We start from the raw sequence: 25,442 nt of genomic DNA on the forward strand, positions 1-25,442 counted from the left end.
CATACATTTCTGCCTACTTCCTCTACAAATAACTATACCCATATTTTATAGTTTCTCAACTTTTGTTTCAAGTATTTGAAGCTCAGTTATCTTGTATAAAACTGTTTATTGTTGTGTCATTTTTTACTAAACTCTTATCATTATACATATCTACAGGGGAAATGTTTCTATAAATTTTTGAAATTATATGCTTCTGTGCTCAAACTTTATAATTTTTTTCTGAATGTTTGATATTCTAAGTTTATATTTCAATTTCTGATGAGAATACCCATCCGGACATTTTGTTTATCTTTTCTTTAAAACCTTGTGGCTGCTGTGAAATCATTATCTCTAGTAATTACTACCTTGTTTCCATACTGACTTTATTGTAGTCTTTTTCTACTATTTTTATATACTTTTACTTTTAATTTATTTGTGTTACAATAATAAATTATATCCTGAATACAAGTGAAAAATTACACATTGAGCATAACTACAACCTGCCTTGGGTCTGATAGCCTCTGAACTTTAAAAAGAACTAATGTTTATTTTTTAACTGGAAGGTATAATCTATTTGTATTCAACTTAATGCATATGTTTGGACTTAAAATTAAAATCTTGCAACTCATTTTATTTTATCCTTTTCTGTTTTTAGATAGAATATTTTAATTTTTAAAATTTTCTGTATTGACTTTTGAAAGCTACATACATACTGAGTTTTTCTTAGAAGAAAACCCTCTGTTTGCTAAAATAAGCAATTTTAACTTGTCATACTATACCTAGGACCGTACTATTTCAGGAAAAAGGTACTAACCATATACCAGTATAATTCCATGTGCCCTTCCTATGTTAGCATCATTCATTTTTACATGTAATAAACACAATGTTTATGACATAAATTTTACTTTAAATATCTTCGTTTTAAAAGAATGTGGATCCTCACCACTAGAGAAGCTAGGCAACAAGGAGGACTCTGAGAGAGACATACATGGTCTCCTGTGGAAGGGGAAAGGGACAAGATCTCCTGAGCAAATTGGGAGCATGGGGGGAGGAGAGAAGGAGCTAGGAGAATGAGAAGGGGAGAAGAGAGGGGGTGAGGAGGACATAAGGGAGCAGGAAGTTTGTGTAGGGGGAAGAATAGAGGAGAGCAAAATAAGAGATACCATCAGAGAGGGAGCTAGTATAGGTTTAAAGGGAAATCAGGCACTAGGGAAATGTCCAGAGATCTACAAGGATGACAGCAATTAACCATCTAAGTGACAGTGGAGAGGCTACCTTAAATGCCCTCCCCTGATAATGAGATTGATGACTAACTTATATGCCATCCTAGAGCCTTCATCCAGCAATTTTAACTTGTCATACTATACGTAGGACCATACCATTTCAGGAAAGAGGTACCAACTATATACCAGTATATTTCCATGTGCCCTTCCTATGTTAGCATCATTCATTTTTACATGTAATAAACACAATGTTAATGACGCAAATTTTACTTTAAATATCTTCCAGCAGCTGATGGAAGTAGAAACAGACAGTCACAGCTAAACACTGAACTGAACTGGAATCCAGTTGCAGAGAAGGAGGAATGATGAGCAAAGGGGTCCAGACCAGGCTGGTGAAACCCACAGAAACAGCTGACCTGAACAAGGGGGAACTCTTGGCCCCCAGACTGATCACTGGGAAACCAGCATGGAACTGATCCAGACCCCATGAATGTGGGTGTCAGTATGGAGGCCTCAGAAATCTATGGAGCCTCTTGTAGTAGATCAGTACTTATCCCTAGCATAGGAATGGACTTTGGGAGCCCATTTCACATAGAGGGAGAGTCCCTCAGTCTAGACACATGGGGGAGGGCCTAGGCTCTATCCCAAAGGATATGACAGACTCTGAAGACCACCCCATGGAAGACCTCACTGTCCCTGGGGAGCAGAATTGATATTGGATAGGCAGTGTTAGTGGGGGCAGGGGAGGAGGGGAGAGAGAGGGAACTGGGATTGACATGTAAAACAATCATGTTTCTAATTTAAATAAAAAATGGAGAAAAAAAAGAAAAAGAATGTGGATCCTAAAAAGCTAGCCACACACAAATCGACACATAAAACTATACATTTTGGGGGTACCATGTTGATATATGCTAATATGTCCATATGTTTTATAATGAGGATAAACATAGACATCTCAAACATTTAAATTTCCCTGTGTCAGTTATGCTTCGAAGAATGGTAAGATGAAAAGACTGTTAATTCACATGCTTCTCATTTCCAAGGCTTTAGTGTCTATGTAACTTCTGATTTAAGCTTTTTACCCAAACCTTCATTTATTTTTTCTTGTAGTGTAGACATGTTGGTGTTGCATTCTGTTATCTTTGGTTTACTTAAAATTATTTTTTTATTTTATTCTCACCTATGAATATTTTCACTGGATATTTTTTGTGTTAAAAGATACTCCATTATTTTTGTAGTTTCTATTGAGGGTAACTGTAATTCACAACAATTACTGGTATTTTTAGCATTTATTTTTAATTTCTGTGTGAAGGCTTTTCTATTTGCTGTCCTGTGTTGATAGGACATACCTGGGAACAACTTTCTTGTATCTAAGTTCACTGGGACCTTTGAATCTGTAGGCCATGCTTTCATGAAACTTCTACTATGTAAATGACTCCAATTCTGCAAGTCATTCAGATTGTTCGTTGTGTTGTTTTATTTTGTTGTTTTTTAGATTGGATGGTTTCTATTCATCTGTTTTTCAAGTTAATTTACATTTTTTAAAAACAATCGAATATTCTCCTAAACCTAATAAGAATTTTTTGAAAATTTGGACCTTTGAATTCCAACTTCTTCAACTTTCCAAATTTGTATTTTTTTAATTATAGCTCCTGTCTATCCCCTTTCATCAAACATAGATTCTTTTTTCATACACTGTAATGTGAATAAAGTTTCCCCTCCCACTACTCCTCCCAGTCCTTCCCCACCTCCTCTCCCATCTGCACTTACTCCCTATTCTAGCTTTCATTAGAAAAGGACAGGCTTCTAAAAGATAACAACAAAACAAAATAAAATATGATATAATAAGATAAAACAACCATCATATCAAATTTGGACAAGCCAAGACAAGAGAAAAGTAAAAAAGGTCCAGGGGCAGGCACAAGAATAAAAGACCCACTCCCTCACACATGAAAGCAGTCCCATAAAAGTATCAAGCTGAAAACTACAGTGTTACATGCAGATGACCTGGTGCAGACCCAGTAGGCCCTGTGATTACTGCTTCAGTCTCTGTGAGTTCACATGATATTCAAAGGTTGTTTTAGAGGGCCTTGTTCTCCCGGTGTCCTCTGTCTCCACCACTCCTTCTGTCCCCTCTTCTGCAGATAGCTCTTGTTTCTAGTAAGAATCCTAACAAAACAATTTCTTCATCATTTCTTTAAAATCTTGAGGCTGCTGTGAAGTTATTGTAGTTGTGACAGTGTTACTGCAGTTGGCTTTCCTCGTGATTATATATATAAGCAGAGACAACCCATCAGGATTCACATGAAATAAAAAATTGCGAGAAAAGAAGTATGTGTGGTGGGAAGGGGTCACTACAATTTGGAGGACATATACATTCCAACAGATATGCAAAACCCAACAAAATAAGCGGAAAACCACGAGATGGCATTCCTCTGAGACCCTTCCTAAGCTGACAACTTCTCAGTAATGGAGAACCAAGTGGTTAGACAGCTGAAATTCGAGACAAAGAGGTCAGAGTTCTATACCCTGACAGAGGATCAACAACAACAGAGAAGACTGCAACGAACAAGTAGGGAGCCAATTTGAAACCTTAAGAAGAAAGTTATGAAATTAATTGAAAATCTAGATAAGAAAAATACCAAAGATGATGAAAGAATAAGTAAACTTGGTAGAAAAAAAATTAAAACATCAAGGAAAACTGCTGTAAAGAAATTCAGATACTGAAAAAGAACCAGACAGAAATTCTGGAAATGAATCAACCAATCAACCAATCAATCAAACAAAACAACAACAACAAAAACCCACAACATATCAGAGAGCATCATCAACCTTCAAGACCATGCAGAATGAAATCATATTGTTTACAGGAAAACAGATATGTCATGCAAAATTCATGCAAATTTCAGAAAGACAAAGTATGTTTTCTCTCATTTGTGGTTCCCACATTTTATAGAGATACATAAAGTCTTAGATGTGTATATGATATAAAAGGAGAAATAAAATTATGAAGAAAAAAGAAGTGGGAAAGGGGATGAAAAAAGCCTCAACATGCAGCATACACATGTAGGGAAACTTCAAAACAACAACAACAAAACCCTACAAAAAGATGTCAGTTGTACCTAAAGTGATCAATTTAATGTTATCAAAGATTCAGTGATATGTCTGTGCAAAACCAGAAAAATGCATCCTAAAATTCACAGGCAATCCCAAAGGATCTCAGATATATAAAGCAACCCAATTCCAAAACTAACTATAAGTCTTTCTCAAAGAAAGCCACAATTATCCTGGCACAAAGAAAGAACTATGGAACAAAAGAAAGTCCATAAAAATATTTGTCTACGTATAGTCAAACATTTTCTGACAAGAATCTCGAGAAAAGCTTACTGATGCTTGTTCCCTGAACTGCTTCAAGAGTCCTAGTCCACTGTTCCATGACCAATGACCTTGAACATTTTTCTGTGTTATGGATTATTTGTAATTTTGGTATTTTGAAATGCCTTGTTGTGGTTTGTGCTGGTTTTTAGTTCTGGTATTTTACTCTTTTCTAGTTATTTATTTATATATCAGTACATTCACTCTTTGTTATGAAGAATACTAGACCATCAACATTACTCACTGAAACTTTTTTGCAGTGTTTTCAAATGCTAACATTACTATAGATTAATTCAAGTACACATATCAATCTATTTTCAAAGATATTGTGGCTAGCAGAACAGACTATGAAACAAGGCTTTCTTAAATGATTCTCAGTTACCAAGTAGAGACATTTTAAAAATATACAAATTTCAAGTTGTCAGAAACACAGAATTAATAATCTTTTACACACACACACACGCACACACCCATGCACGCATTCATGCACACACGTGTGAGTGCACACACACACACACACACACACACACACACACACACACATCTTACAATTAAATACTCTACAAAGATTTGAAAGGTGAGTGATAGGAAAAACATTCTAGAAGCTCTGGTTACCAAGTCATTACAGTATGCCAGGTACTTCAAATATGTTAACTTATTTCATACTTTGGCAATTTATGCATTGTTACCATTTTACAAACAATAAAATGGAGGGAAACAGTGTTAGATAAACTATACAAAAGCCACACAGCCAATAGCTGGGGTTGGAACTGAATCAACAGGCCCTGAGTATTGTTTTTAAAAGTCAGTATGAGGGCACTCTTCTACCCTAACCCTTTACCCTGAAAGCTGGCTTTTCCCCTCTTATTCTCCACACCGCAGCCTCAGGTCTCCCTCTAAATGAGGTAGAGAATAACTATGGAATGCAGCCAAATGTTACTAAAGATTTTTTTTTCTAGTTTAAAGCACTGGGCTGGTGGTGGTGGTGGTGGGGAATCACAGTTTTGTTTGTTTTTTTGTTGTTCGACACTTGAAATTTTTATTATATTCAAATTGTTGTAAATGAAGCTTTACTGGAACACACCCACACTTACTGTTTGTACACTGTGGCAGCTGCCTTCACTCTATGATGGCAGTGTTGACTAGCTATACAGTAACTTCCAGTCTTACAAAGTGAAATATTTACTACCTAGTCCTTTCCAGAAAAAGCTTGCAGACTCCTGATCAAAATCATGATCGTATCACTCTTCTGATTCCAATCCTTTGTCATGTTCCTACAGCTTTAAAGATATTTTGTTTGTGCTCTAACAAATGAAGCTTACCTGAAGATCAGAGCGCAAGCTCGCCACAAGCTAACCATAGAGGTCTAGAGGTCTGTACAGAGACAGGAAGTGATATGGCTAGGTAGAGAGAGGAATAAAGGCAAGAGAAGACAGGAGCTTAGTCTCTTTTCCACTGTGAAGTTGAGGAGGTAAGGTGTGGCTGTGGCTTATTCCTTTGTCTCTCTGATCTTACAGCATTTACCTCTACATTTGACTCCGGGCTTTTATTATTAAGGCCTATTAGAACTTACGCTACACACTTTGGGCCCTCTAGTCTCAGTTGTCTCTTTTTGAGCCCCATTACCTTTCTTGTCATGTTGTATGCCTTGATCTGTTTATCACCACCAGATGCTAAAGTGAAAAGAATTGTTTTCAGGTTAACTGATCCTTTTTGTTGGTGGGTTTTCTGTTTCATTAAGGTTTTGTTGTTGGTTGTTGCTTTGAGACAGTCTCACATAGCTCAGATGGGCCTCAAAATTGCTGTGTAACCAAGGATGGCCTTGACTTCTGGTCCTCTTGCCTCCACCTCACAAGTGGGATTACAGGAGTGCCCCATCACACCTGGTTTATGAGTTGTGGGGATCAAACCCAAGACCTTGACAAACACTTTGACAACTGAGCTATGTCTCCAGCCAGAGATACTTCTTTTTTTGTGGTCTCTTTGGTATTATTTTTAATCTTTTAGGAAGGGATGGCTTAAAGATAATAAATCCTTTGCAAGTAGAGATAATCCTGCTTATTTTATAAACTTTCATTTTTTAAAAAGAGGTAGTATTTCTTAGAATATAGGCTATGAACCTCTCCTAGATGAAATTTAAACAGTAAGAATCAATCTATAGGAAAACATGATAAATTCTTTTAGATAATTTCAACATAAAGTCTCAAATGTACACATTACTTTCATAAACTTAAACAGAGCTCCAAGGCCTCAACATTCTGTATTTTGAGATCCCTTAAAATAGACCTTGGCTAAAGGGGATGTCTTAGATAGAGGAGTGAAAATGTGCACTCCGAATAATGTCTGTACTTTTCCAAACTGAGCGTCTAGTCATCATCTCCTCTATTTTAATCCATCAGTAGAAAATCTCTTGGATTAAGGAGATTTGAAGGAACACAAAGACTTTCTCTAAATTGGTACTGGGTTAAACAGATTAAAATGCTGAAACAAATATGAAAATAGTTTAGGTGTCTTTGATGATTATATTTACTAATTAATAAAGGAATTAACTACAGAATATAATATTCCTGCAGAAATTTTGCCCAGCCAAAAAAATTTACAATTCTAATCATAGTTCTTACCTGCCCTCTACCCCTAAATGGGACTCTCAGCATAAAACAAGAAATATGGGCCAGGCCTGGTGGCCGATGCCTTTAATCCCACACTCAGAGAGTCTACAGGGAGTTCCAGGATAGCCAGGGCTATATACCAAGACCCTGTTGAAGGAGGAGGAAGACAAGGAGTAGGAAGTAGTGGGGGAAGATGGGAGAGGAATGGGAGTGAGGAGAACGATATACCTCTACTGGAATAATACGTAGCAGAGGTGAGAAGACAGGCAGGAAGAAAAGGTCAGTCAAATCAGAAATGAAAGTTCTGACACTGTGCTGTCTGCAGCAGACTGTGATGAAAATAGTAAACCTTTGTCAATATACTGACATGCCTTCTCAAGTAGAAGCAAAACAAAGATGGAAAGTGTAGTGTTTATCCTTTTGAAAGCAATTACTACTTTTTATGATTAATGGATGTACAATTGATTTGAGGATAAGAAATTTAAATTTTGTCATCTGTAATTTAGAATTTTAATACCAAAGTTAATGGAAACACAAATGACCTAAGGTGATGAACTCCATACATAGGAAACAGCAACACTTGGACAGTATCTTCACAGTGCAAAAGAACAGCAAAAACCTTTGTCTTACTGTTTCTTTGATAACAACAAAATTCCCACTTTGTTTATCTGACCTCACTGGGGTGAAAGTTCTCATAACACAGGAACAAGGGTGAGGGGGGATAAGTGGTTGGGGGAGATTGGAGGGTTTGGAGGGAGGAAAAGGAAGATAGAAGTGTAATTAAGTTACAATCTCAAAAACAAACAGCCAGGAACCTGACAGTGGGCACAGGGTCTGTAAGAAGCTGGGCAATGTCACCACTGGGCAAGTGACAAATAGCAGAGCAAGAGTGCAGTGGACTCAACACCTGTAGATTCACTTTTTTCTCTAGCTATGCCAAAGTACAAGTAAAGCATTCATAATTTCTTACTTCTCGCTGAAACCTGAGGGTCCAACAGTACTTTCAGATCTCTGGGACACATTTCCTCCTGTGTCTTGCCTTCTGCAGCTGCAAGTGTGCTCAAAGCAAGGATTAGAAAGACATTTAAACTTAATAGATGGAAAAGTGTCAATCCTGCACATCAAGGTTCATGGGGAGAAAAGTTCAAGAATTATAAATGCTTTGAAAACATAAAAGATCCTTTGGCTCTGGCAAGGAAAATGTCAACAAGTCAAAAGATACTAGATAGCTATTGACCAGCGTCACGAAGGCAATGCTGCAAGCCATGGTGGAATAATGCCTCCCCTCCATGTGTCTAAGGCTACAAATGACACTAATCCCTTTTAATGGTCACAAAAGCTGACAACTTACTCAGCCTTAGAACTGAAGGCACAAAAATCATCCTGGGAATGACTTACCATAAACAGGTCACGAGCACCAATGTCAACAGCTAAGAGAAAGGCTTTTTCAAATCTCCGGTACCTGTGATAAAGGTAGAAATGTGTTAGTTGTGAAGAAAGCTATATAAAAAGGAAAAGTGGTTTGTTTTATATATTAATTTGGTATTATATGCATTCTTCTGATGTGGACATACTTTCCAAAAGAAAGGGTCTGGCCCACTGGGATTTTCTGGAATATGACATGTTCTGACACTGGGGAGGAGCTGACCACAGGGGCCTGGGAGGCCTGAGTATGACTTCTGGACAAATGGAACTCAAAGGAGATATCGCCAAATGTGGGAAGATAAAAACTTAGACATGAAGTCCTCATAATTTTTACTTTATTGGGGTTTGAAAGAGAATCATGGGGATATAAAGAATATAACAGGGTAAGAGTAATTGATACATTGTATAATCACACCTTGGTTTCTTAGATAAAAGTTAAATAAAATCTCACATTTTTAAGTTTTAAAAAATATTCTTAGCTAACTTGAAAGAACAAAACAAATTATTTCTAATTTTTAAAAAGATACCACTTTGCGCTCTTTTCAATGATCTTATTTCTTTTTAGAATTTTCTGTTTTTGCTGTGGTTATTGTTTTTCAAGACAGGGTTTCTCTGTGTAGCCATGGCCATCCTGAAACTTGCTCTGTAGATCAGGCTAGCCTCAACCTCAGTCTGCTCTGCCTCTCCAGTGCTGGTATGTAAAGGCATGTGCTACCACCATCGAGCTAGAATTTTCTTTACAGAAGTTTTATTGTTAGCTATAATGTATAAGAACAAACTTGAGTTTAAGTGAAGTGCCTCTACATAATGCACATTGCAAACACTTCAAACGGGGTTTGGGCCACACATTTATCTGTGTTTTGTCTGAATGCAGAGACTCATATTGATAGAACTCATCTGTTTTAATGATCCTCAAAACATTTTGTAGACTGTTCACCATTGTGTTTTATATTGTAAAATGCAGTGGTAGAAAGGTCAGTGCCATTTTAAATTAGAAAATAAGTGCTAAATATTGATAGTATACATTCTATTTACAAGGTAAAAACTTAGTATTAGATAGGAGCTGGTAGGTTCTGGAACATGTTCCTTATTAGGCTTCACATCTTCTTATGTCCATTTCTCCCTCCACATATGCTCTTACTAGTAACCCAAGTATTTGCCCAAATGTCTCCTAGTTACAGGTCCTTGGAATTTTGTCTTGAGGGAAAAGGAATTTATTGTCACGGGAAGCATGCTGTCTCATTATGTATGCAAGGAGGATAGAAAGCATTAGTGTGTGTGTGGGGGGGGGGTGTCATAAAACCAGCCAGTAGCAAGTCGAAGTGTTTGTTCACGCCCTTGCATTTTGCCTTTCACTGTCCACTATGCTGCAGTGCTGACTCCCTGTGACATTCCAGCACTAGTAGCCATCCACTTCAAATGATTTCAAGTCCAACTGTATGAGCCACATCCAATCTTATAAACTGCCCTTCCTGAAATCATCTGCCTTGGTTCTTCCCTTTCTTTCGCTTCTTGTTTCTCATTTTTGTAGCCAGATTTTTTTCTGTCTCCTTTAGAAGCTGGTATTCTATAGTCTTTAATTTCTCTACTTACTCCAGTTTCAATAAATCATATCAATGACTCATAAATTTACAACTCTAATATCCATTTCTGTGCTGGTAGCCAAATTGTTTATTTCTAGGCACCTCAAAGTTAACATGTTAACACTGCAATATCACTTTGGCAAACATACTTAGGACACATTGAAATTAGAGAAAGTAACAAAACAAAATGTCATTATGAAACCCATTCCTTGAACAACTGATATACACTAAAAAAATAATAAACCCAAAGGAGTCCTTTTTTTCTAACTGAGATACTTGTACATCCATGTTTATTGCAGCTCTTTTCAGTAACAGCAAGGAAATACAATCAGCTTAGAGTACCATCAGCTGTGGACAATGAGTGAAATTTTATTCATCTATGAATAAAAATGAAATTTGAAGGAAAATGCATGGAACTGGAAAACATATTAAGTGAGGCATCTCAAACCCATAAAGACAAGAACTGCATGTTATCTATCATATGTGAAGCCTAGCATGGGATTATTGATTATTATTATTATTTTTTTGTGTGTATGTATGTGTGTGAGTATGGTATATATGTAAATCCAGGTACCAGTGCCCTCAGAGCTAGAGGAGCATATTAAGCACCCTCCTTTATCTCTCTCCACCTTATTTCATTGGCTAGGCAGATGGCCAACAAGATCTAGTGATCATCTAACCTCTGCTATATCTCTCTCCCTCTGTCCCCAACCCACAGCAATGAGTACATGTGGGGGAAGCTTGGCTTTTGTGTTTTGTTGTTAATGCTGAGATATGAACTCAGGTCTTCAGGCTTGTGCAGTAAGCACACTTACCCACTGAACCACTTCCTTATACCTGGTTCTAGTGTGTGTGTGTGTGTGTGTGTGTGTGTGTGTGTGTGTGTGTGTTGGAGTGATGGAAGGGAGGGGGAAATTATCTAAATACAGAACTCATGAAATTCTCAAATAAAATTAAATCTCCATCATTTTAGCCATAATAGTAGGTATGTGATAGTCTTGTGTTATGATTTCATTTGCATTTCCCCAGTGATTAGCGGTGCTGAGCACTTTGTATGTTTATTTGCTAACTGGGTATCTTTATTTCAATGTACTAATTCAACATTAATTCAACATTGAATGTTGAATCCATGAGTTTTTCTATGTTGTATGTTCTATGTTTCTATGTTTTCTATTTGTAATTCTGTTCTTACACACACACACACACACACACACACACACACACACACACACACTCACACTTATTTGTTCCTAACCAATTGCTCCCTTACCATTAAAGAAGGCCCTTCTCAAGTCTCTAATAATAAATTTGTCTTCATGACCATTTCTATTATATTTTAAAAGGGCATTATAATATTCCATTAAGTATCTTCCCTCTTAGTTTTTTGCTTCCTAAATGCTCCTGGTGTCTTTCCTGCTTTCCCTATTAGAAAGCCTTTAGCTGAGACAGGAGTGGGTGTGTATGTATCTGTTACATTTCGGATGTGTGTGTGTATGTAGAACGTATACATTCAAGTGGGTATGTGTGCAAGCCATGTGTAGACACAGCAAGCACTTTCCTGACTGAGCTATCTAACTCTCTAGCATTGCCTTCACATGCTTTATTAGATACTCTTGGGAATGATGTTCTAGCTTGGGCCTTGTGAAACAATCCAAGTGTCTGTATCCGAACCTACAGAAACCACTACAATGGTTAAAATATACAACCATGGTTGTGTAAGCAAGGTCTGTCATGGCCTTCTAGCACCAGCTAGCCATATAGGGATTGCAGACCTCTGACTGTCCCCCACAGACCCTATCATACTGAGGAACGAGGAACAGCAAAGCAGGAAACAATAAATATCATAATGCCTTCTTAACAAATTTTAGTACTCTCTGTCTTCATTAAGCACTGCCTTGACTGCTGTTATTTCTAAAAGGTTATTCAATCAGTTTTTGCCCTTTTCATGCATACTTCAATTCTAGGAGCAATTCCTGTGGAGTTCCTTCCTGTTTTTCCTGACAGCACCACTCCTACTTCTATCTTGGCATCTATTAGAATATGTTTCTCAGGTTTATTAATACCACTGTGGGGGTGTTACTACCAAGACAGTGGTCTAACTGATTACTGCTGGGTTATATTTACCCTCAGGAAGGTGAATAAATGATGGAGTGCTATACACAGTTAATGGTTCTATGTGAGCCTCTCTGGTAGCTTACAAAGGTCATTCTTCATTCAAATGGCAGGGGTAGTGGAACAGCTAATAGAGTTATCACAGAGTTTAAAAGCACTACCAAGGCAGTTCTGATTTGTGAAAGTCAAGGATACCTGGGACCCTGAAATAAGGGAAGGGCCCATCTGCTTGGTATATCATTGCTCCTGAGGATGTCCATACTGTACAGCTCTTGAATCTGAGCCAGCATTTCTGTGCTACAAGATGGTGCACAGACCTCTGCCCACAGTATAACATATACTTCCTCTACCCCTCTTGGAATATGCCTTCAGTACTTTCCTGGATACCAGGCTGATATATGGGGGTATATTTACGAGTACAATGAACTAGAGACATGCTGAACTCAGAAGATAAAATACTGTATAGCCACAGAATTGTATTAGACAGTGTGTGCCACAGGAGCATTCCTTGGAATGACTTCTGAGCATGTTTGAACATGGGAGTTGGAACAGAAAACTGGTGAACAATGCAATGACATCAAAAGTGCTATTTAACAGGATACAGAGCATATTTTATCAATGACCCAAGAGATATATTGACTTCTAGATGGCTGGGAAACACTAGGACCTCAGTGAGGTGGAGGTGTCTGAGTTGTCACAGCACACAGAACAAGCAGCAGCTATACTCTATACCTGTGTGGAAAAATAGATTTCAGCTGCCAACAGGTGCTCTAGCTGTTGTGTTGGGATTTGAAATCTATCTACACTGAGAATATCCTTGTCACAGGCTGCTCCCAGCCAATGGATGACAGACCAGGGCTGCTAAGGCTGGTCCATTCCCAGAAGACAAAGAACCCATCACCATTCCTTGACCAAGCTCCTAGATACTCACTCGATGTAAACACAGCTTTAGATTTCAGCCAAAGACTTGGGTGATTCTTGTGTAACCTACTGAGGCTGTTTCTTTATGTAGCACCCACATGACATGTATAAAAATGCACAAGTTTTAGCTTCCCCAAAGCAACCAACTAAAAAAATGGGTATACTGTATGACTTGTCTTTCCTGTTCTCTGATCTAAAAGGCATGTCTAGTTAGAAACTGTGTTCTTATAATCCATGGATCTTAAAAATTATCAATTTCATTTTTTCTGTAGAACAAATTACAGGTGCCAAGTGTTTACTAGTAATTATCATTAGATACAAAACCCTGGAGACATAGTAGAAGCAGGCCATCTGATTATTTCCATATACAATTAAGTTGTGTGCATAGGCCTCAGTCTTTGGAAGAACAGGAATTAAAATCATATCCCTGGATTACAATGCTTTGGGACAAGGCCTCTATAGCCCAGATTTTTGCCCCTGAAATCAATCCTACTGCCACAGCCTCACATGTACTGAGATTATGGGTCTACACTACCACAAGCAGTTCCAATGCTCTTTAAACTCCATCACTAATGACTTAAATGTAATTTAAAAGAGGTCAGTTTCTTCACTTACCAAGTTACAACTCATCTAAGACATTTACACTTTCTTCTGGACACCCAGACCCAATACTCACTAGTGCTGGAGTTGTTTTACAGACATCAACAAAAAACTTTGCCTACAGGGTATTCTCAGACTTGAGGAATTTTCTTCCCTAAGCCCATGTATCTCTTATCTCCTGTTCTTGTTTCATTCTGTTGCTGTGATAAAACATTCTGACCAAAAGCAACTTGAGGAAGAAAGGGTTTATTTGGCTCATACTTCCAGTTCACAGTCCATCCCAGAGGACAATGAGGACAGAAACTCAAGGAAGAAACCCAGTGGTAGGAATTATGGAGGGATGATGCCAGCTGGTTTCCACTTAGGTAGGGTTTTTGTTGTTGTTGTTGTTGTTAATATATATGGCTGAGGACCGCCTGCCTGAAGAATGATGTTATCCAAAGTAGGCTGGGCCCTCTCAAATCAGTTAGTAGGAAAATCCTTCACAGAAAGGTCCTAGACTAAGCTGACCTAGGCAATTCCTCAATTGCGGTGTCTCCTTTCAGGTAACCCTAGGCTGTGTCAAGATGATTATTAAAGCTAAAAGACCTCCCTTTTTATTCCACCTCCTTTTTCTATCCCCACCTCTTCCTCTTTGCCCTTAAATCACTCCTCCTGTTCTTCCTCTTTCCCCTCCCTCCCTTTTATGTTTATCATCTCAACACAACTTCCACAATGTTTGAATCTTAGTAAAATCCAAACACATCATTCTGGCTCCTCCATCTACATTTAAACATTTACAATGTCAACAAACAGCCTCCTGAATTTCTCTTGCTTATGAAGAGAATTTCTCTTTTGCTTACCTGAATTTGCAAGAAAACTCCACAAATATTTAAAAAGTAATGTTCAAACAATCTAAATTAGAAAATAGGCAAAAACCATTCAGAAGATATTTCAATAGAGTGTATATAGATGTAAAGAAATACATGAAAATAGACTCAGTCAAAGGGGTCCAGACCAGGCTGGTGAAACCCACAGAAACAGCTGACCTGAACAAGGGGAAACTCTTGGCCCCAGGACTGATCACTGGGAAACCAGCATGGAACTGATCCAGACCCCATGAATGTGGGTGTCAGTATGGAGGCCTCAGAAATCTATGGGGCCTCTTGTAGTAGATCAGTACTTATCCCTAGCATAGGAATGGACTTTGGGAGCCCATTCCACATAGAGGGAGAGTCCCTCAGTCTAGACACATGGGGGAGGGCCTAGGCTCTATCCCAAAGGATATGACATACTCTGAAGACCACCCCATGGAAGACCTCACTGTCCCTGGGGAGCAAAATTGGTATTGGATAGGCAGGGTGTTAGTGGGGGGGGGGAAGGGGAGGAGGGGAGAGAGAGGGAACTGACATGTAAAACAATCTTGTTTCTAATATAAATAAGAAAAAATGGAAAAAAAGAAAATAGGCTCAGTCTGTGTCATTTAGCCATAAGGAAAATGCAAACAAAAGCCTCAATGAGCTATCGCCCAATATCTATTATTACAGCTGAAATGAAAAGCAATTATAAGAAACCCACTCTCTTAAGTTCTGCTTGTGGAAATGCAAAACATACAGCCAGGGCACTGTGGAAACAACAAACATGGCAGCCAGCAGCCTAGCACAAGTGAGATTCTTCACAAAACCCTGAGGTTTTGCTTTTTAAGGGCCCCAAACAGGAAACAAACAAAATGGCTCTTGATGGGAAATTCCCTGATCAGGGAAATTACACATTTAAAAACATATGTTAGATAGTTTTGTGCATAGGGAAAAAAATCAGCAATATTCATTAAAACATTTACCAATAAAAGTCTTTCCCCAAACAAAGCAAATGAAAACAAACCTCAGCTCATAAGCAAAACAAAAGAAAATGGGCCTGGAGCAACTTTACTCACTGGGCAGTCACCGAATTTGAAGCATAGTCAAAGTCTAGAAGGTTAGGAACAATGGCCAATGTTTTTCTGTTCAACAGAAACTAATCAAGAAAATTACTTTTATCCCTTCCATAAACTGCTGACTTTTTAAAATTTTTTTTCCAGAATTCTTTCAATTTTTCTAACTAAAATGGAAAATACTTAACTAGCCACCAAACCTTATTCTGGATGATTTTTAGAGAGGACCCCCCTCAGATACCCCGAAAGAGTGCCTTCATCCTTTCTCCTACTGCGCTACTTCTCAATACCCAGTGTCCATCTCTGCACACATAGACAACCTGAGCTCAGCAAAGGCTTCAGGCTAACACACACATCTATTTTAACATGCTGGTAACAGCTTATGGCACCTATTGTTTCTCACTTCTCTTGTTCAACCCCAGTGTGCTATAGCCCATCTTTTTTCCACCAATTCTCCGAAGCTTTTCTTCCATTCCAGGGGTAGGCCTTTCACAATGGCAACAATTAACTTAACATGAAATACGTGTTCTACAGAGCAGAACCTACCAGCATGACGAATCAGTGCAGTTACCTCAGATGTGGCTCTTACTAAACCATCTGAACTGCATTCAAATGATAAAAATTAATCATCCGACACTGTCGAACATAGCAAATCACATACATACCCATCCTATAGGTCTTAGTAAAGTGTTTTCATGGCAGAACAAGATGGAAGAAAGGAAGAATTTCAAAATAATCCTAATCACCTAGGTATGTAGCCATAAAATAAAATATATTAAAGTTTTTAAGAGTAACTATACAAAAAATAAAATAAAATGCATATAGTTGATAGATGGGAAAATAGATAAAAGTAAGTCAGAAACATTTATACACAGTGGACTAAGAAGCATTAATGCTGTGGCCATAATCAGTACTAAATAATTCATGCATATAGCCTTGAATATCTATGATGTTGATGGGCCACATCTTAATTTGTCCGAAGCATGGGTTATAGCCTCAGTAGCCGTCAGCAAAGTAGAGTTTCTTTGACTGAGCTCCATTCTCCACTCCTGGTGTATGGCACATAATAAATATCTGTGGAATAAATTAATGATGCTTATTTTTATTTTCATTTTCATTTGAGAGAGGGTGTCACTATATAGCCCAGCTGTCCTGGAACTCTCTATGAAGATCAGGCTGGCCTCAAGCTCACAGAAATCCATTTGTTTCTGTCTCCCTAGTGCGGAGACTAAAGGTACGCATCACCACTGGTTATGAATGATACTTACAAAGAAATAAGTCAAGAAATACTTAATTTTACTTTAAAGTATTTTATAGGAATTAATAACATTTAATACATGCCATTTTCTAATACCAACTTGAATACACTGTTTTCTAAAAGATCCTTCTGAAGAAATCATAAAGGATATTGTTTTTAACTAATGGTATTACTTTTTAAAAGATGGGGTCTTGCTGTATAACTAGCAGTGAAGTCATGGCAATCCCAATTCAGCCTCTGGAATCCTAGGGTTACAGGCACAAGGCAGCACACCCAGCTTTCATTCCATCACTCTTCAGCAGCATCTGATAAGACCTGCTTTGAAGTGGTGGCTAATTTCTAGAATTAACATCCTTTCTCTTTGTTTTATTTCTTGGGTATTGTAATGTTTGAGTGCTAGATTACTTCTATGTTTGTGGTTCTGAATTGTTTGATTTCTATTTTCTGAACAAAAATCACATTTATAAAAAATAAGAGTTGATTATGTCAAAAACCAAAAGCCATCTAACTAGACATATTAACATCAAGATGTTGACAGCAATTAGTTTCACTTATTTATATATTTTTAATTTAAAATTTTTAAAGTTTTAAAAATGAAAAACATTCTAAAATTGAAAGCTAACCAAAAACTTAGGAGTGTTCATGCAACTGTGAAACCAAACTGGAAAAAACACTCAAAAAGTCTAGTTTTTGAAACACAAGACTCAACTATTAACAAAAATGGTTTAATTTGTAGAAGCAAAACTTTGGTTCTGATGGCTACTCATAAATAGCCTGCTCACTATGTTTCTGTGATTCTTGATTCAAATGCTCCATTTCCAAGAAAGTCTTTTATTAGCTACTTTTTTAGTGCTATGACAAAATGCCTGACAATATTGAGAGTAGAGAGCTCATTCTGACTAGTTCAAAAGGGACACAGATCATTACAGTGGGATGGCATGGCAGCAGGAGGGTGAAGTGTATGGCCACACTACAGTGAGAGAGACATGCCAGCAACCAGTGTGAACAGTGCTGCCCACATCCAGGGCAGGTCTCCCTGGTTAAACCTCTCTGGAAAAGGCCAGCACAGCATGCCCAGAGGCACGTTTCCTAGGTGACTCTAAATCCAGTCAACTTGACAATGAAGATTAACCACCACAGCAGTACCTTCCAAGAATGTAAAGACAGCTTATTATTAGAAAACCTGTCGATGAAATAGCTATCCTTACAAAACAGGGACAGTGCACGATTAAAATTTATAGATTTAAAGACTTAGAAAACGTTCAGTGAGATGGGAATTATGAATGGCATTGTAGGGAGACAGAAATGCATAAAAACATAACAGTGTATAGAAAAACATCATTCCAAACTATGAATGAATACCATCTTTCCACTGAATAAGACAAAGGAAACTTAACATAATTATTCAGGACACAAGAATTAGAGTTTAAATGTATGATGCATGGGGGCATGATGATTATCTGAAGACAATTTTATGCCCACCTCAGAAGCCAAATTAATTGCAAAATTACTAAAAATAAATTCCAAAAGAGTCATACACTATTTCTTACATACCAAGAATCACCAGTTATGAATTTAATTAGAAGAAAAAATAGCAGTATTAGCCAAGAAATAAAAAATATAGTACTTAGAAGCAAACTAAATAGGAGCTATATCTGAAAAAAAAAACTATGGAGGAGAAATTGAATACATGAAGAGAACTTGTTTTTCTTAACAAAAGAATGAAGCATAGAAACCTATCAGTTCTTCAGTAAATTAACACACATATTCGTGATATTCATGGCATTCTAGTCAAAACCTCCAGAGACTTGTTTAAGACATCCCTAGGGCCCATCTCAGAAATTGAAACTTATGACACAGGAACACTATGAAGAGCTAGCTCTCTGTATCACATCTAAACTTAGAGCAGATGAAGCCAGGCCTGAGGCATACACCTGTAGTTGAAATCACTGGAACCTTGGTCCTACAGCTAGCTTGAGTAATATGGCAAGCCCCCATCTGCATTAGTTCACGTCTCTGTTGCTGTGATAAAACACCAACCAGAAACAACAAGGGGGAGGAGCTTATATTTTCCAGTTCATTATTGAGGGAAGCCAAGTTAAGAGCTTAAGACCAGAACCTGATGATAGGTACTGAAGTAGAGACCATAGAAAAATGCTGCTTACTGGCTTCTTCCCCATGGCTTGCCCAGTTTGCTTTCTTATACAAGCCAGGACCACTGTCCCAGGGCTGTCCCTACCTACAGTGGGCTGAGCCCTCCCTCCTCTATAACACAAATAATAAAAAACCCAGAGACAGATGTTAGGGTTCAAGCTTCAAGCTGAAGATCAGGAAAGCAGAGCAGCCAAGCCACTAGCTCTTACCTCTACCTCAGGCTGAAAGGGTTGATCCTGTCTCCACAAGTTCTCACCAAGTCTCAGACTGCTGCCTCCCCTCAGTGTGGCTGGAAATTAATCTCAAAATGCAGCCTGAGACACTGGGCTCCTGTCTTTTATATATCTCTCCAGTGCTGGGATTAAAGGCATGAACTCTGTTAATCTTTCAGACTGATTCCTTCTCATGTAGCCCTCGGTGGCCTTGACCTCACAGAGATCCATCCTAAGACCTCAGATTAAAGGTGTTTGCCACCACTGCCTAGCTTCTATAGCTAACTAATGTGGCCGGCTTTTCATTCTAATGTTTCAGGCAATCTTTATTAAAGTATAAATAATATATCACCACACTCCTCAATCATATCAGGAAAATGCTCCATGGATATTCCTCCAGGCCAGTTTGTTTGCTGGGAGAGGGTCGCAAGTCTTTGTATGAGAGTCCCCTTCCCAGGTGTGTTCAGTTGTGTTAAACTGACAAGAACTAACCAGGATGCCATCTTAAAAAACTTCTAACAAAATGAAACAGCTGTGTTGGCACAGGAATATTACTCTAAGTATAGGTCAGTAGGAGCAAGAAGTCAAAGCAAGTATATTTAACACGGTAAGAGAGGATGGAGATGTGACTTTTAATACCATGTTAAAGTGTTTCCATGCCCAGAATCCCTATAAAAAACAGGTGGCCTTGACAGGCATGATCCACAGTGTAATGTCAGCATTTGAGAGCAGCTCACAAGCCAGCTTGCACCTAGCTCCTTTAGCTCTTCATCTTCAAGCACTCCCATTGGTTTTCCTTCTCATTACTATTAGTTTTGGAAGTGAGACACACTTGTGTAAAAGTATAAAGACGAGACATCTTTTAAAGACCACAGTGCCGTAACCCAGGGGTAAGCACTGTGAAATCCATCTGCATTTTCTTCTAGTCTATGCACATTTATTTACATAATTGAGATTATACTGCATGTGAGATTTTATAACCTGACTTTTTTCCCACTTAATACTGCATTGTACAACTTTCTCCAAGTCATTGATGATTTTAGAGAAGCATTTTAATAGCATAGTAATTATCTCTGATGGGATACAACACAATTTAATTATTCCCCTATTGTTGGACATAAGATTTTTGCATTTCTTGTTTCATTACTATGGATAATATTGTTATGAATAGCTTTGCAATAGAATTCTTTGATTGCCAATATGACTGTTTCTTTTAAAAAGATACAAATAAAAGACATTTTAATCAAAAAAAAAAAAAAAAACAGGTGGCCTTCTCTCATCCCAGCTTTTATGACACAAAATATCCCTAGAGCAAGGTGGCTTGACAGACTAGCTGCAACCTTAGGCTATATGGTGGACACTGAGTGAGGAAGACATGTGATATCAGCCTTAGGCCTCCACCTGCACACATACATGCATACACCACACACAGATACACACAGAGAGTAAAGAGATCCACACACATACATACACGCATGCATTACACACAAAAAAAACAGCCTCAATAACAGCAAATGACCTAAGATTTGCTATTGTTTTGTGAAGAAAACTAGTAATTTAGATTACCTGTGATATGTCAAGTTTGTGGGCATGCATGCACATGAGGGCACAGATCTACCAGATGAGTTCAACTTTGTGACTGCTGTCAAAAGCTGTCTCATAATTTTAAGTGTGGCATTAAAATGTCTATTGAGAGAACAATCACAAAATATGCACTGAATTGAAAAATAAGTAGGAAGTGAGTTTTTAAAATATTTGCAATGTATGAAAGATATCAAAGGCAAGAAGAAAAACAAAGATTCCATAACAGGAGTGGGGATGAGGAGAGGACCCTGAGGTGAGGAACTGAGGGGAAGATTTGATCATTCCCTTTTCTAAAACATAAGAATTAAATAAAAATTTTAAAACAAACAAAACAGGTAAATATTCCAACAGAGTGAACAGAGAAGTCACAAAATAAGCAAAAGTGGATCATTGAATTTGGAAAGGATCTACACATCTGCACTAAAGACACAAACAAGGATGTTCATAGCAATATTACAGGTAAAGCCCAAAGCAAGGCATGAGGAATGAGTGAGTAAGTGGCATATATATTCCTGCATGTTTGTCCAAAGACCAAAGGCCGTCCAAATATACACAAATGAGCTCAGCCTGAACTACAGGAGGGTTTCCAGGGGCTAGATAAAAGTTAGCATTCCTCAGGAACTTATGAAGCTGGTGCCCTTCCACCAAAAGGAGTCATTTCCCTAACTTCTGGCGGAATATGGTGCCTATCAAGAGTATCAGAGCACACCATGGCATCAGGCTCCCTCAGTGTCACAAGTATCTGTGAAAAGAGTCCCTGCTAGTACCCTGGTCCTTCTCACCTCCAGCTCACTGGCTTCCCTGCCTGCAGCTACTCCTTATAGGCCTGGTATTTTTGCTATGATTTCTCTATGTGCTGCTCCTACTTCTAAAAAAAAAAATGAATGAGTGAATGAATGAATGAATGAATGTATGAATGAATGAATGAATGAACGAATAAATACCTAGCTACCAGGATAAAGGTTAACAACTGAACTGTCATTTATACCTGCTGGGAGAGGGAAAATCAATTTTCTCCAATACAGTGTGACACTGGGTATATCAACCACTCCAGGGCAGGACTCATGTTCAGGAATAGAATAGTTGACTAACACATAATGACTCCACAGCTTCTTTGTGTGTTTTTATTTAGTTACAGTTTGTTGTCTTATTTGTTTGTTTTTGGCTTTGTTTTAACTTTGGGTTTTTTGGGGATGGGGTTGTTGCTGTATTGGGTTTTTGTTTGTTTTCTTGAGAAAGAACTTAAAGTTGAGTGGGTAGTTAGCGGGAGAGGACCTGGAAAGACTAGGGGGAGGGGAAGAATATGATCAAATATATTTACATTTAAAATTGTTTTAAATAATTAAAACTATATAGTGTACATTTCTGAACATTTAGCCTCTCAGCTCACTCACTGATGCTATTATAATATCAGCATATAAACTTCACAGGTACACATGCTGTTTTGTGGGGTGAAGGGTTATGTGGGTGTAAACTGAAGGCTGACTTTCTTGTTAGATGTAGTAGTTGTCACTTGATGACTACAAGTGTTTAATTACTAATCAAAGACCTTTCTGCTAAACGAAAACAAATTTCATGGACTTGTTTGTGGTGATATATGTTTTTAATAAATACTGGAAAGATTTTGAGGAAAATTGTTTAAAAATTTAAGTATTGCTCTAGCATCTGCAACTCCAGTTCCAGGGATTGTGATACCTATTTTGGGCCTCCACGGGCACAAGAGACACAAATGGTGCACAGTTATACACACAGGCAAAAGGTTCAGACATGTGAAATTAAAACAAATCTTTAAAAAGTAATTATCTTCCCATTCCTATATAGTAGCCCCCAAACTCTCAGTGCTAGGATCAACTCAAATGACTTTTACTTCCAAAATGATTAAATCTGTATTACAAATAACACTTGTCTCATCTTCCTTTGGCACTCAAGAGACATGCTCCCCAAACTATAGGTTTTTTCTGCTGTTTGTTTACAACAGCGGTTTGCAAACTTTCTCTCTGGATGGCCAGATAGTATACAACCCTATCACAACTATAGCTTTCAAGCAGCCATAGATGTTACAGAAACAAATGGGCTTGGCTTCATTCCAATGGAATTATATTTACAAAACTGGGAGGCAGGTTAGAGTTAGCTGACTCCTGCTTTATATAATAGGCCCTGGCACGCAGTGACTTGAAATGGGGAAATACCTATTTAAATTGGGCTGTAGGAAATTAACAAATAGCCAACTAGCACAAATTTGAATTTGGTACCTCATGGTACTTTGGGAGGAAGAATTTACTGGGGGAATGTGTGGACCTAGTGAGTCCTCCCTGTCATGGGCATTCTACTCAGTGCCAAGTACTACTAAATCGATCTCAGAAACACTGAGTCTGAGGGGAAGGCACAGAGAAAGGGAAGATGTTCATCAAAGGTATAGCACTTCTGCTTGACTGGTGGCACGAGTTCCACAATCTATTATACTGTGTGGAAATCATGGTTGATAACAATGTAGTATATTGTTTCTAATTTGCTAAAATATAAATTCCTCTTTATAAAAAATGATAAATTGATGATATGACAGATATGCTAATTGATTCAATTCATACTGTTCCCTAGAAATACACAGAAGTTCTCTTTGTTAACTAAAATAAAAATCAAAAGTTTCAAAAAATGAAAAAACCTTATTCCTGTAACCCATGAGGAGTACACTAGGGCCTCCAATCATAATCTTGTCACTTCTTAGGATTGCCTTCCTTTGGGTAATTATTTCTTCCGAAAGGAAAGACTAAACACAGATCAACATCTTTATGTCTTTAAGAACTTCTGACTACAGGTTTGCTAAGAGAAAATGGCCTCAGGCAAACATTAGGCAACCTCTGCTAAGCAATGGCTTAATTCTGAGGAGTACCTTTGAATGACCTAAGATCCCAGTTGCCTAACACTGCCAAAAGTGCATTTCTTCATAACAAGGTTACATTTAGCATGCAGGCAATGGCGGTTATGAGTTAGGGTCAGCACACAGTGCTGCTGTGAACGTGTTTCACAGTACCCACTCTTCCCAATTTACTATGACACTTCTGTAACTGTGCACATAGACTTGGGAAACCTAGAACTCATTAAGTAGGTAAAGCTTAGCTCAGAGAACTTGTGTGTGACATTACAAATTCAAAGGAGCCTGAAGCAAAAAGATTGTGGCATCTCAGAAACCAGAGGAGCCTCAAAAATAAAAAGAAATCTCACCTCCCCAACTATTTCTCCATTAATAATTAAATAGCCTGAGGGTTTTAAAAATTAAATTAGATGTATAAATTTTCTGTGTGTTTTGCCTGCATGTATGTCTGTGCACCTCATGCATGCTGGTTCCTCCACAGATCAGGAGGAGGCACTAAATCCTCTGAAACTGGAGTTCACAGTGGGTGCTGGGAACTGAACCTAGGTTCTGTGCAAGAGAAACAAGTACTCTTAAACACCAAGCCATCTATCTCTCCAGCCCCTAATCATTTTTTAAGTTATGTATGTGCTTTCATCTTAATGCTATAGCTTTCAGACATCATAATGGAGCAGATAAACAACACAGGCAGAAATCTCAAGCTTTCCTTCAGCAGTATGTGGTAAGGTTTATTTTTTTAAGAATTATCTTATTATGCATGTGTGTGCATGTTTCTGTTTATATGCATGCATGTGCCCACAGAAGTCAGAAGAAGGCATCAGATCCCCAGGCATTAAAGGTGGCTGTTAGTCACCTGATGTGGGTGCTGAGAACCAAACTCAAGTCCTCTATAACACCTGTTGGTTTTTTGTTGCTGTGGTAAATATCAAAAGAGAAACAAAATATGATTTTTTTGGCTCAAAATTTCAGTTTTCAATCCATGGTTGGCTTTCCCTTCTTCCTGAATTATTAGTATGAATATTAACTCCAACACAATATATACTACATACATCCTATTACAAAAATTTCCAGATATATAGCAAAGTTGACAGAATATACATGAACCATCTATGCTCTAACACCATTTTATAAATGTTATCACACATCTAGCCACTTATTTATTCCTATCTACATCAATTCATTTTAATTTTGTAGAATTGTAAGGAAAACCATGCATATTCTTACATTCCTCTACAAAACATAATATTATATTTTTATTTCTAGACAATGAAGTTCTCTTCTTCAAATAGCTTACTATTTTATAAGAATTTCAAAAGCACCTCCCTTTATGTCACAATCATATTAACATCACTGTATCAGAAAACAGTAGCCTTAGATTTGGAGAGAAAATTAATCACAGTTACTTCCTATCACAATTTCTGTTTGTTTATGATGAAAAACTCTAAGACTATTCAATCTCACAGAGGTGGAAAGGTGAGTCACCACTCTCTAAGCATATTTCAGGCAAAGCTGCATTTATTTATTGCAGGCGTCCTGTGGCTTAACAGTTTTTATAAATAGACTGTTTAATTTTATTAAAGTAAATGCTTTATTGAATGATCTGGAACATTTCTTTTAGAAACTGAG

At 37.8% G+C, this 25,442-nt stretch overlaps 1 protein-coding gene across 6 annotated transcripts in view; it reads right to left on the reverse strand.

Moving 5' to 3' along the window:
- Wdpcp (WD repeat containing planar cell polarity effector) overlaps positions 1-25,442 on the reverse strand; it is a 269,428-nt gene that overhangs the window by 80,788 nt on the left and 163,198 nt on the right. For 5 of the 6 annotated variants that reach the window (XM_027388051.2, XM_027388053.2, XM_035452090.1 and 2 more), the window contains one exon: positions 8,585-8,648. In XM_027388051.2, coding sequence (XP_027243852.1) covers positions 8,585-8,648 — 64 coding nt within the window. Of the gene's footprint in view, positions 1-8,174; positions 8,235-8,584; positions 8,649-25,442 lie in introns of those variants that run through there. The other variant, XM_027388055.2, reaches the window with a different exon arrangement.

The sequence above is a fragment of the Cricetulus griseus genome (genome assembly GCF_003668045.3).
Source record: "Cricetulus griseus strain 17A/GY chromosome 1 unlocalized genomic scaffold, alternate assembly CriGri-PICRH-1.0 chr1_1, whole genome shotgun sequence".
In the NCBI taxonomy this organism is placed as follows: Eukaryota; Metazoa; Chordata; class Mammalia; order Rodentia; family Cricetidae; genus Cricetulus; species Cricetulus griseus.